The 13,743-nt window shown below is 44.4% G+C and overlaps 1 protein-coding gene across 1 annotated transcript; it reads right to left on the reverse strand.

Annotated features, from left to right (window-relative positions):
* Positions 1 to 3,437: 3,437 nt before the first annotated feature.
* Positions 3,438 to 3,638, reverse strand: LOC308522625 (guanine nucleotide-binding protein G(I)/G(S)/G(O) subunit gamma-5-like; the record flags this gene model as incomplete). Its single annotated transcript, XM_081096097.1, has 1 exon — positions 3,438 to 3,638. One exon carries the CDS (start codon positions 3,636 to 3,638, stop codon positions 3,438 to 3,440), a length of 201 nt encoding a protein of 66 aa, XP_080952223.1.
* Positions 3,639 to 13,743: the final 10,105 nt, after the last annotated feature.

The following is a 13,743-nucleotide window of genomic DNA, read 5'->3' on the forward strand; positions in this document are numbered from 1 at the left end:
TCTGTGGCCCTGTTACATATTGCAAATATAATTTGCCATAAAAAAAAGTTTGAAATGAATATGGTTGTGGTGCCTGAGGCAGGCAGTGATGGGCAGCAGCCTCAGCAGCCCACCCAGCTGGCAGGGCGTGGGGGGGGGGGGCGTGCAGGGAGTCGGTAGCCCCCAGGAGTCCCACAAAGTGTGAGTTCCCCGGCGGCCTTGGACCCTGCACAGAGGGACATGCAGTGTGGAGAACCGGGAAGAAATTTTTATATTGTGAACCACATGAGAGAATTAAGAAGTACTAGAAGAACTTTATATTAAGAGAGATGAATTCCACCTTAAAAATCCACCTGTGGGGTGGATCCAAGACAGTGATGGATTAGGTGGAAGCTACACTCACCTCCTCTCAGGACCAAGCTGGAATTACAACTGAAGTAAAGGAAAAGCACCCTGAATAACCACCTGAAGACTAGCTGGAGCCAAGCCTTACGATTAGCACTTCCAGAGAGGCCACATTGAGACTGGGAGGAGGTACAGAGGCACGCGAGGGCGGGCCAGGCACTCATGGGCAGCAGCCGAAGTGTGGAGGGATGTATCAGCTGGGAGGGGGGTCCCCCGAGAAGTACAGGGTCTAAAACCCAAGCCAGGCTCCCCAGCTCAGAACACCAGAACTGGGGAAAGGTGCCCACATCTGGCTGTGAAAAGCAGCAGGGTTCCTATCCACCAGGGAGAGATGGCTGGAAATGTAGGTACCCTCTTAAAGAGCCAATGCACAAAATTTTGTTCATAGGCACCCACCCTGGGGTGGAAGGAAGCAGAGCAAACTAGAGCTGCATGAGGAGAGTTTGGGGTTGGTGGCTCTGGGGAGTGCGCTGAGAGAACAGCCACCAGGATCCCTCTGCTGAGTCATTCCCCCAGACTGCAGAGGCCCCCATTCTCAGGCAGAGCATTCCCCTTCAGCAGCATCAGTCCGCAGGGAAGCAATTACAATTATCCATTGTAATTCCTCTTGCCCCACCCTGTGGAGCTTACTCCCAGCTGAGGAGTACAGACCAAGGCTTATTAAGTGACCGAGCCTAACAGACAGCCTGTGGGCAGAGGTGGATCTCTGGGTGATTTGAGACTTTTGCTGACCTGCCCCTGGGCCTGGAGCTAGTAAAAGCAGACCTTGTTATGTAGTTTGGTCCTTTTCACAAGCATCCAGGCCCAACAGAGGGAGCTGTAAGCTGTGGATCACTGATAGCTCAAATAGGTTGCCCAGGGCCAGTCACAGACAGGGTCCTGCCTAGGAAGCCCAGAACCAACACACCCAGTGGCCGGCTTCAGACAACAACAGAGCAGGATCCAATATACTTCACAAGCAGCACAGCCACAGGGAAATAATCAGCAGGCACCAAACCCTCCTGAGGCGAACTCCCCTTCGTGTGATCAGCACCTGCACAGCAGCTTGCACACTGTGTTGGGGGTTGATTCTATACACAAATGAGCCAATAGCAATCAAGACTCAATTACAATAGGAAGACCCACATAGTGTGCAGAAGGGACATTCTTAGAGCACCCAGGTCAGGTTATCAGGGAATCTGCGCCACTGGGTGCCCCAGGTCACCCACTACATAAGGCCACCTTATCAAGGTGGGGAGTCATAGCAAACCTACCTAATAAGTGGAGTGGGGGGAGGTTGGTGGAAGTGGAAGAGAGACTAGGGGGATAAATGGTGGTGGGAGAAAAGAAAGAAAAATAAAGCAATTCACCCTCACAAGTACTCTATCACACATGCCTACTGCATGTAATCCTGCTGCTATCATTTTTAAGATCTGTAAATATTATAGTAAAAAATATCCCTTATTTTTTATCTTTGATTCTTAAAGAGGTCAAACATGTTTTCCATGTTTATTACTTATGTTGATTTCTTCTTTGATGAGCAGGCTGTCTACTTTTCTACTGTGATCTCAGTGTTTTACTTTTTGGTGGGTGCCATCTCCTTATACAGTAACCCCCTTTATCCCCAGTTTCTCTCTCCACGGTTTCAGTTACCACGGTCAACTGTGTTCTGAAAATATTCAATGGAAAATTCCAGAAATAATTCATAAATTTTAAGTCGCATGCCATTCTGCGTAATGAAACCTCACGTTGCCCTGCTCTGTCCTGTCCAGGATAAGGATCATCCCTTCCTCCAGTGTCTCCACTCTGTATAGCTTCCCCTCCCATTGGTTAGTCACTTAGCCGTCTTGGTTCTCAGAGCAACGGTTGCCATATTGCAGTGCATGTGTTCAAGTCACCTTTATTTTACCTAATAATGGCCGCAAAGCAATGCTAGTGAGGCTAGCAATGTGAATATGCCAAGGAGAAGCTATGTAAAGGGATGTCTTTAAGTAAAAATATGAAAGATCTTGACGTAATAAAAAAAAGAAAAAAATCATATGCTGAGGTTGGTAAGATCTATGGTAAGCATAAACCTTCTATTCAAGAAACTGTGAAGAAAGAAAAAGAAATTTGTGCTAGTGTTGTTGCCACACCTCAAACTGCAAGTCATGGCCACAGTGTATGGGGAGTGCTTAGTTAAGATGGAAAGGCATTAGTGAACAGAAGGCATATATATATGGTTCAGAACTATCTGAAGTTTTAGGCGTCCACTGAGGGTCTTGGAATGCATGTCCCGTGGATAAGGGGACTACTGTTTATCAATATCTTCAAACTATTATATGTTATGTTTATCAACAGAAGTCTCTTGCAAGGTCCCTGAGACAAGAATTTCTTGTTGTATGTTTCCCACTAGTTCTAAAGAGTATAAATGTAATGGTATAAACCTGACAAACAGGAGACTGTAGCCTATAAACTGACAAAATGGTTTTAAAAAATCAGTCAATCTGTCAAGGTTGCTCGATTGCCTGCAGAGGCTGTGATGCAGGTGATTAAGTTTGATCACTGAGGATTCCAGGAAGCTCCTGTGAGCCCACAGGTGATCACAATGCCTATGGACTTTAATGACCCCAAGGAGTTTGGAGTCCACCTTCATAGCAGGCACCTGAACAGCTAGGTTACTGTCCCCTCACACTCCCGCCAAACTGGCCACAAATGATGTGATGACAATTTCTTTCCTTCTACCTGTGTAATACAGTTCACTGACTTGCACTAACTTGTGTGTTTCTGGCAGCCTTGACCTTAGTATCAGCAAGATGTGACCTGAATGCTATTCATTCTGTTATTTCTTATTTTTTACTTTTTCTACTAAGTATTTATTTGTATGCTGCTGCCAGTGTATATGAAATACTCTTTCTTATGAAATAGAAATCCATGAAAATTCAGGGAGGTAGATGTTAAGGACAAAAGCAGAAGTTTGTATAGTATGGCACATGCCATACAATAAGCTTTTCATACAGGCTTCAGATTTAGCTCTGTTTGAATATTCACTGGTTCAAGAAAAGTGGTTTAGAACACCTTCAAAATTCCTTTTACTACAAAAAGGAACAAACTTTCTGGGGTCTGAAGGGATTGGTACTTGAAGATACTCCAGTCAGCAGGGGGTCATGTTGAGCATTCTGCAGACAGAATTGTTTCAGATCTGCAGCTGCCTGGGAAACTGGGTTGGGCCCGGCCTCCAGCCGGAGCTGTTGAACCACTTTCTTCATAGCGGTGATGCTGGAGGAACCAGACATGGTGCACACGAGGGCCGGGAAGATTGGTCGGTAGCGGGTCGCGAGGTGTGGGTCCACGGGGCCAGACGGTGGGGCAGCGACACGAGGTCATTCTGTTCTTATTTATTTATTCAAACCAACATTTATTAAACATATGTTATTTGCCAGGCACTGTGGTGGGCATTGAAAGTAAAATAGTAATAAAAAATGAACAAAACCCCAACCTCATGGATTCCAGTGAGAAGAAAAGACATTATCCACATAAACACACAAATAAAGGTGCTTGGAGCACAGGGTCCTGGTGAAGCCTAGATAGCAAAGTCAGAGAGTGGACTTATTGGACCAGGGAGACCATGAACAACAGGAAGCCACTGGCTGTCCTCACCATATCTTTGGAAAGGTCATTCTGTCTCTTGGATGGAGAAAGGTGTGGGGATGGCAGAAAATATAACCCTTAGAGACAGATTAGCATTCGGAGCTATTGCTGTGGCCTGGGAGAAGCAACGACAATAGTTTGTACTGGGGTAGACATGAAGAAGGAGTTCTTCATTTTCTCTTTGCTTCCTTCTACTCATCTGCATTGTTGAACCAGGTCCCTAACACCATAACAATAGCACTGAGTGGGGAAAAGGAACCCAAGAGGAGGATAGAGTCCTCCATATTGTCTGTCACCTGAAGGACAAAAACCAAGATGAGTGCCCTTTTCCCAGAACAAGTTCGGTGGTAAGAAGCCAGCTATCTACTACATTAAACCAATGAATTCCCACTTTGTATGGTATTTTCTGACACCAGATACATCATTCTCATACCAACCAATTCTCTAATTCTCTGATTCCAAATGGGTAGCCTACAATTCAATTCAATATTGACACTAACTACCTAGATTTAGCACAGAACCACAAGTTAAGAATAAAGTCCTTCAATTCTGACACTAACTCCTCAGAGGTAACACAGACCCCTGAAGTTAAGGGCTCGGTCCTATAAGACTTACCTCACTTCAGACGCCAGTCACAAGCCTTAGGTTCCTAGGTTACTTGCACTTCTGTCCAACTTGGCTACAAATTCGGGGGTTCTCACAACCCCTCCTTCAGGTTTGGTAATTAGCTAAAGCTGCATATATGCAGATCCATGCAGTTCAAACTCATGTTGTTCAACCGTCAACTGTATTTTCTACCTAAGGTTGGGAATCTGCATAGGTGGAGGGCCAACTTAAGTTACGCATGGATTTCTGACTGCAAGGGTGCTCAGCACCACCTAACCCTACATGTTCAATGGTCAACTATACTATGTTTTTTCCTATAACATATATACCTATGATGAAGTTTAATTTACAAATTAGGCCAATAAGAGATTAACAATAATAACTAATAATAAAATAGGACAATTAAAACAATATACTTAGAGTTATGTGAATGTGGTCTCTCTTAAAATACCTCATAGCACTGTATTCACTTTTCCATTTAAAAGAGCACTTTACCAAGGCTTGTCTTTGGCATACCTGAATTGCCAGCATCACGACTCTTTGTGTTTTGGGTCCACTATTAAGTAAAATAAGGGTTACCTGACCACAACCACTACGATGCCTTGATGGTCGATCTGATAACTGAGATGATTGGAGACATTGGACAAAGGGATGATAAACATCCCGGGTGGAATGGTCTGGATTTCATCATGCTTCTCAGAATAGCATACAATTTAAAACTATGAAATATTTGTTTTGAGAATTTTCCATTTTCCATTTCCTCACCAAGGTTGACCATGGATAACTGAAAGCTCAAAGCAAAACTGAAAATAATAGGGCGAGGCTACTGTACATGAATTGGGCATTTAGAGGCATTTGGGAGTCATTGAGGTGAAGATATTTAAAGCCATGGAACTAGATGGGTATATTGTGTCATGAGGGGTATGTGGGGTAAAGAAGCTCAAAGGCTAATGGATTTGGTGAAGAAAATATGAGGTCACTCTTACTGCAACAGCTATTTCAAATGAATAAAATATTTATCATCTGAGGGAGGCCTGAAGAAACAGGGCATGTGGAGAAAGGTATAGTCATAAACGCAGGAAGAGGCAGGGGCTATAACAGGAAGAACAGTGTCAGGCAGAGCTGAGTGCCCATTGAGATGTGTGGCCGGTCTTCCCATTTGGAGATTTTCTCCAGCCGTGCTCAGCTGTTTGGGTGCAGGCACAGAGTAGGAGGACTTGGATTTCTCTAGGCCAGTGTTTAATCCAATGAGTTTATGGGGGCAGCAGGCAAAGAAGGATGGGTGTTGTGTAATAAGGAATTTGGCCTCACCATAAGAGAGGCCAGGCCTTTGTTCAGGCAACTGTGAAGTAACCTCCAAGCCCTTGGAATCTCCTCAGGGATAAGTGTCTCTTGTTATTCATAGTGGAACCTTAGACCACACCTAATAGTTTATGGAAGCAAAGCGGCTGAGGGTGGGAATGACCACATCTATAGCAGTGAGAGCAGGCCATTGCATAAAAACCAACTCGTTTAGAGAGCAGGTTACTTGAGTCACATGGTTCCAGTTGATGTTCAGGCAGAGTTTAACCACAAGGGCAATCAATCAATATTTCCTACGGAATGAAGCTCCAATAAAAACTCTCAACACTAACACTGGATGAACTTCTTGCATTGGCAATACTTAGTGAGCATTGTCACACATCAATGTTGGGAGGAGAACAAAGGAAGCTCTGTGTTTGGAACGCTTTCAGACTGGGATGTGTAAGTCTCTTCCCCTAGCCCAGTGGTCGGCAAACTCATTAGTCAACAGAGCCAAATATCAACAATAAAACGATTGGAATTTCTTTTGAGAACCAAATTTTTTAAACTTAAACCATATAGATAGGTACATTTTTATTAACTTAATTAGGGTACTCTTAAGCTGGCATTTGCTAAAAACATCCTCAATCTGATTGAGGTACGTTTGCTGAGGTCAAACCCTTCCAACTCTCCCATCCACACTTGTCTTGTATACTTGTTTCGTCTATCTCCTTTTGTTCATCCTCTCTATATGTCCAAACCATCTCAGCATACCTTTCTCAATCCTCGACACTACATCTTCTTTCACTCCACAACTTTCCCTAAAATTAACTTAATAAACTTTACTTAAAGTTTTAAGTCAACTTTGCACTGTACGTGCATGCCTGCAGGTGGTATTTTGTGGAAGAGCCACACTCAAGGGGCCAAAGAGCAGCTCATGAGCCGCAGTTTGCCAACCACTGCCCTAGCCAATTTTATTTTTTTTAAAATATATTTTATTGATTTTTTACAGAGAGGAAGGGAGAGGGATAGAGAGCCAGAAACATCAATGGGAGAGAAACATCTACCAGCTGCCTCCCGCACACCTCCCGCTGGGGATGTGCCCACAATCAAGGTACATGCCCTTGACTGGAATCGAACCCGGGACCTTTCGGTCCACAGGCCGACGCTCTATCCACTGAGCCAAACCGGCTAGGGCTGCCTTAGCCAATTTTAAGATATACTTTCCTCATACTAAATACAACGGTATGCATAACAGCCTTTCAGTGAATTTTGTGTCTTACTAGCACATTATCAAACCTGATGGTTTTGAAAACCCCTCTGTTATGGTTTAAATTATATCCCCCCAAATTAAGCCTCAGAACCCCTTATTTGGGAATCAGGTCATTGAAAATATAATTAGTTAAGGTAAGGTCATACTGGAGTAGGTTTGGGCCCTAATACAACATGACTGATGTCCTTATAAAAAGGGGAATTTTGGACATAGACACACACAGAATGTCACAGGAGGATGAAGGCAGAGATTTGGGTGATGCAAGCCAAGGAATGCCAAAAATTGCCAGCGAAACACTAGAAGCTGATAAAGGCCTGGAACACATTCTCCTGCATAGCCCCCAGAATGGCCCAACCCTCCCAGCATCTTGACTTCTGGCCTCCATAGTGGTAAGGCAATAAATTTCTATTGTTTAGGCCACCCAGTCTGTGGCACTTTGCGACATGCCCAAACCTGTGGTTGGTGTTAGAAGTGTTGGACAGACTGGGCAGTCTGGAGGACTATGCCCTTAAACATCACAATTTACCCAATTGCAGGGAAGTGTCTGGGCTGGTTACAGAAGAATATGATGACATGTGGGGACATGGATAGTGAGAAAATAGTAGGGACAAGGAACTGAAGGGCCCAGTGTAGTTAAAGAATTATTGTACTTGAAATAAAAAACAGTGAGATGAAAAGGCGGAACTAGTAATCAGAGAGTGATCCCAGACTAATGGATACATTTGCCTGCGTGCATCAGAGAAAGGAGTTTGCAGGGGAAATAAAAGTAAGGGTTTATCTTTGGGAAGTGGCCCATACCTGGAAACAAGTGAGCGAATGTGCAAAGGCCTAGCTCCCTGATGGCTTCCAGGGGATGGTTATACAGGGCAAAAATCATTAATCATGGTGACTAAGGGAGTTAGGGTCATGGTCTCCACTGATTGGTCGGTACTAGAACAAGGGGTAGTTGATCAGTGCATCCAGTCCTGCTGTCAGCCATGGTGTCACTTCATCTTGTTTTGCTGCATTTCTGAACCTGGAGCTGAAACAACTGAGGCCTAGATGTTATCTTTAGTTTGATTGAAACTCTGTCTTTGTGGTCAATAGACCTGAGGCTTTGTTCCTCAGATTGTTCAGAATCTCATTGTCCTGAGGGCTTAATGACTAAGGAAATGACATGTAAGGGAGAAGGAGGCAGATGAGTCAGGGTGCTAGATGAGGCCAGTTTTAATCAAAGAAAAAGAAAGGAGAAAAGATTATATTAAAGAAATGAAATTTCTACATAATTATAATCACCCTCTTTCTTTTGATCATTCCTCAACCTTGAGGAACATAGGGCAACTGGGTCCAGGTTCAATCACAAGGGAGGATTAGCTCATAAGATGGAGTCAGATTTGTCTACCTACTGTGCCCCCATTATCTTGCTCTTATAATCTCACACACTCATTGCTTCCTCGATGGTCCCTGAGCCTTAAAGGGGGCATTACAGGGATCTGATTTATAAGCAGGGACCACAGCAATAACAGAAGCAGAAATAGGCCAGATACCTATACTGTAATTAATAATCAGAGCAAACCAAAGTTAGTCTCTGAGACTACCATTTGAGAAGACCTCTAGATGAAAGGCTCAGAGCTTCATTTTTCTGGAAGGAAGGCAAGAGGTGACAAATCCAACAGATTCCCCTGAACCACAGTCCAAACATCCCTGATGAGTGTCCCGACACCAATTCAAGTCAGCTGTGTGGCTTCCACTGCATCAGTCATTGAAGCCATTCAAGCAAGAGCTGTCATGATGATTTCTCTGAAGTTTACACTACATTATCTAGCTGGGGTCTGCAATTGTAAGGCTCAGAAAAAAAAAAAAAAGTTTCAGTTCTCAAGAATTCCAAGGCAAAGGATGGGAGAGAAATAAAATATTAGTTCAGAGAGCTGCAGCCAAACACTTCCATTAGAAAAAATCAGGATCCAGTCCAGTCCACAGGTGGAAAATAAGATTCTAAAGACTATTAATCAAAAGCATCTAATATCCAAAATTGAAACAATTTTTCTCTCTAAAATTACCCTCATTTTATCAAGGTAGCCAAGTTAAGACTAACCTATTATGTAAGTCTAGTTTCAATATATTTGGCCTGTTATTTGCATAAGTATGATAAGAATAATAATAGATCATATAGGCTCTTTGAAATCTGCTCTGCTGGGATTTCATAAGGAATATAACTCCAGATTGGACTTTAATTAGCCGCTCAGGGCTAAGAAGCCAAGCCACAAAGTTGCTACTAGCATTTGTGTGTAATGCCTATTGATTTGGGTAAATTCCTCAGGTTCTCAAGGTTCCCCAAATTGTCTTGAGGTTCTTCCTTTTCCATCTCCCAGAAAAACAATCTTCATTCCTTAACTGGAAAAATGGCTGTGAACCATGCAAATAAGGTATTAAGCCATTTCTCCAAAGGGCTTTTATCAGCTTCCAAAGTCAATCTGAATTCCTTAAAGCTTTCCAGTGACATACAAAGTTTATGCATGTCTCTCTCAAACAGGCCATTCCAGTCAAAGTCTTGGTAATAAGCCAATTTCCATTTGTGTCCTGTTATAAAAATAACATATGCCCATCGAATTTATGCAAACAACCATTTTGCAATGAAAATAATAATACTCACTCATCAGACTCATCAAACTTCTAGAGCAGCAGTCACCAACCGGTGGTCCACGGACCACTTGTGGTCCGTGAGGTCTGAAAAGTTGGCAACCGCTGTTCTAGAGGGATCAAATAGGGACAAAATATAAATGATTCAATAGTGCTTACAAAGGTATAACTTACCAATTTGTTCTAAGTCTAGGTAAAGAAAAAAAAATATCCTTATATCTAGAAAACAAAGATTAAAAATTAGCCATATTTCACAAAAAGTTATAAAAATTATTATCCATAGTTCATTCAGTCCCTTATAATTAACTAGAGGCCCAGTGCATGAATTTGTGTATGGGTGGGGTCTGGCTGGCCCACCCTGATCGGGGCAACCAGGCTGGGCCAGCCAGGGGGAGGGACCGCGGGTGGTTGGCAGGCTTGCCCTGCCCCCTGGTTGAACTCCCAGACAAGGGGACAATTTGCATACTAGCCTTTTATTATATAGCACTAGAGGACTGGTGCACAAAAATTTGTGCTCTCGGGGGGGAGGGGGGTGTCCCTAAGCCCGGCCTGTGCCTTTTCGCAGTCTGGGACCCCTCGGAAGATAACGACCTGCTGGCTTAGGCCTGCTCCCAGGTGGCAGAGGGCAGGCCCAATCCCTAGGTGCAGCCCCTGGTTGGGGTCAGAGCAGGGCCGATTGGGGGGTTGGGGCACCGGCCCTGTCACACTCAAAGCAGGGTCGATGGGGAGGTTGCGGTGCTACCCTCTGTCATGCACAGAGCAGGGCCAATCAGGGGGTTGGGGCGCTGCCCCCTGTCACGCACAGAGCAGGGCCCATCAGGGGGCTGGGGAGCTCCCCCCTGTCACGCACAGAGCAGGGCCCATCAGGGGGTTGAGGAGCTCCCCCCTGTCACTCACAGAGTAGGGCCGATAGGGGAATTGGGGCACTGGCCCCTGTCACACACAGAGCAGGGTGGATCAGGGGGTTGGGGCGCCGCCCCCTGTCACACACAGAGCCGCACGGCAATCAGGGGGTTTGGGTGCTGCCCCCTGTCACGCTGATCCTGGTGCCAGGAGGCCTCTCAGCTCCGCTGATCCCGGTGCTGGGAGGCATATTACCCTTTTACTATACAGGATTGAGGCCTGGTGCATGGGTGGGGGCCGGCTGGTTTTCCCTGAAGGGTGTCCTGGATCAGGGTGGGGGTCCCCACTGGGGTGCCTGGCCAGCCTGGGTGAGGGGATGATGGCTGTTTGCAGCTGGTCACACACCCTTCAGGGTGGGGGTTCCCACTGGGATGCCTGGCCAGTCTGGGTGAGGGGCTGAGGGCTGCTTTCAGGCTGGTAGGTGACTGAAGCTCCCAACCTCTCCTTTTTTTTAAATTCTGGGCCAGCTTTAGCTCTGGCTCCAGCTCTGAGGCCTCTGCTGCTGAAAGCAGGTATCTGGTTTCTTTGGGTTCTACAATCGAAACACAGTATCACCTCCAGCTCTGAGATCCAGGCTGGCTGAAAGCAGGTTTCTGGGGTTTTGTTTAGCTTCTATATTTGTAACAATGTTTCAAACTGCAAGCTCAGAGGCCGGTAAGGCAGGCAGGGAACGTTGGAGCCCTCCGTCACTGAAGCAAGCAAGCCTCATCTTAGCTTCAAGCTGCCTGGCTGCCGGCCGCCATCTTGGCTGGCAGTTAATTTGCATATCGCCCTGATTAGCCAATGGGAAGGGTAGCGGATGTACAGCTAATTACCATGTTTCTCTTTTATTAGATAGGATTCTTGCTTATCTGGAACCTTTGCCAGAAGTTCATGAATCCAGAATCTCCTTAGAGCAGTGGTTCTCAACCTGTGGGTCTCGACCCCTTTGGGGGTCGAATGACCCTTTCACAGGGGTCGCCTAAGACCATCGGAAAACACATATATAATTACATATTGTTTTTGTGATTAGTCACTATGCTTTCGTTATGTTCAATTTGTAACAATGAAATTGGGAGTCACCACAACATGAGGAACTGTATTAAAGGATCGTGACATTAGGAAGGTTGAGAACCACTGCCTTAGAGCTTTAAGAATATTCACTAATTTTAAAGGTATTATCTGAAAATTTAGTTATAGAAAACTCTTTAGGATAAGTCAAAGTCCGTTTCATAGATCTTTCTGAAGAGAAACATACTTGCAAAAGTGTCAGAGTAAAATTATGACTGTAAATGATAAAACTTATAGATGACATGGTTATAGATCATATTATAATGTAACTGACAAACACATTTGCTTTTCTGTAATAACATTTTAAGATAACAAGGATTACAAATTAGTATTGATTCAGAACTTTGTAGACTCCTGGAGGTTTTTATATAATCTCTAATATACAGAGTGGGGCAAAAGCAGGTTTACAGTTGTTTGTATGGAAAAGACAATAATTAATAAATAATAGAAAGACAAACTTTTTGTGTCCTCACAATTATAAACCTACTTTCGCCCCATCAAAGCCCAGCTGGCTCACTTCTTCCATCATTCACTTCTTCAACCTCTGTGACTTGCTAAGTACACTTTTCTCTTATAGTTTGACTCTTGGCTCTGAATTCTTTCTTAGCCAGAACTCAAGTACCGAGGTTACTGGACTAAGATCTAACACCTGATGCTATTTTTCCACTGCTAACACTTCCAGTCCTTTTTCTTTTTAAATTTATTTGTTGTTGAAAGCATTATAGATGCCCCCCTTTTTTCTACCCCATTGACCACCTTCACCCTACTCTTGTCCCCTCTCTAGGCCTTCACCACACTATTGTCTGCCCATGGGTTATTCTGGGATTTATTTACCTTCTATGGCTGTCACTGGAACTGAGAGCCGGCTTTAGCTCTGAGGCTTGGCTCCAGCTCTGAGGCCTTGGCTGCTGCAAGCAGGTATCTGGGTTTGTTTGGATTCTATAATTGAAACACTGTTGCAACTCCAGCTCTGAGGCCCATCTGGCTGAAAGCAGGTTTCTGGGGTTTGTTTAGCTTCTATAATTGCAACATTGTTTCTTAGAGTGCAGCTCAGAGGCCGACAGCAGCAGGCGGGGAACCTTGGCTTCCTCCATCACTGGAGCAAGCAAGCCTCCTGCTCGCTTCAGCTGCCTGGCTGCCGGCCGCCATCTTGGTTGGCAGTTAATTTGCATATCGCCCAGATTAGCCAGTGGGAAGCGTGTCAGAGGTACGGTTATTTATCATTTTTGTCTATTATTAGATAGGATTCTCTACACCTAGCTGGGAAGACAGGATTTGGATATAAGCGCCCTGTCTTCTTGGTTGGCTGACCTTCTCAATAAAAGTGTTATATAATTCAACCCTGCCTTCATTATTGGACACAGTGACAGGCAGCCTGAGCCCAACTGGGGGTTTCCCAGTAACACAAACAGAGGATCAATTTGGCTCCTGTACAACTTTTGGTAGTGCTGTACTAAAACCTGTCTTATGCCCCTTAATATCAGTTTTATTTAGCCCACTTTTTCCTTTCATAAGTTCATATCTAAATGTACTCCAGTTCTGTAAGATGCATCCCTGAGAGCTACATTGAGGCACAGAGATGGAATTACCCATGTTATTAATTAACATCTTTATTAATCAAAGTAATTCCTCATTTTCAGCTTGAGCAATTTTAAACAAGTCCTAGGATTAGATAGTTCACACAAAAGAACAAGCAGAGAACAAGCTTACAAGATCTAACAATTCAGCAACCCCTTATATCTTTCTCAAGTTTAGCCACATAGATAAGATAGTGGCCCAAACTTCCTGCTACATCTCAAACTCTGAGTACTATTACCTCAGGGGGAACAAACACAAGGTCTGCTCATCTGGTCCATCTGAGATGAACTTCTGCCTCTAGTTAGACCGGGACTAGCTCCTGATCCCCACTCCTTTGAGGTTTGCTGAAATGTGGTCAGAGCTGGCTCCATTACAACAAGATGAGACACAGACTTAACAGATGACAAATACAGCCTCAAGCAGACTGACAAACAAGATTT

Source organism: Myotis nattereri (assembly GCF_964212035.1).
Source record: "Myotis nattereri genome assembly, chromosome: 7".
Taxonomy (NCBI): domain Eukaryota; kingdom Metazoa; phylum Chordata; class Mammalia; order Chiroptera; family Vespertilionidae; genus Myotis; species Myotis nattereri.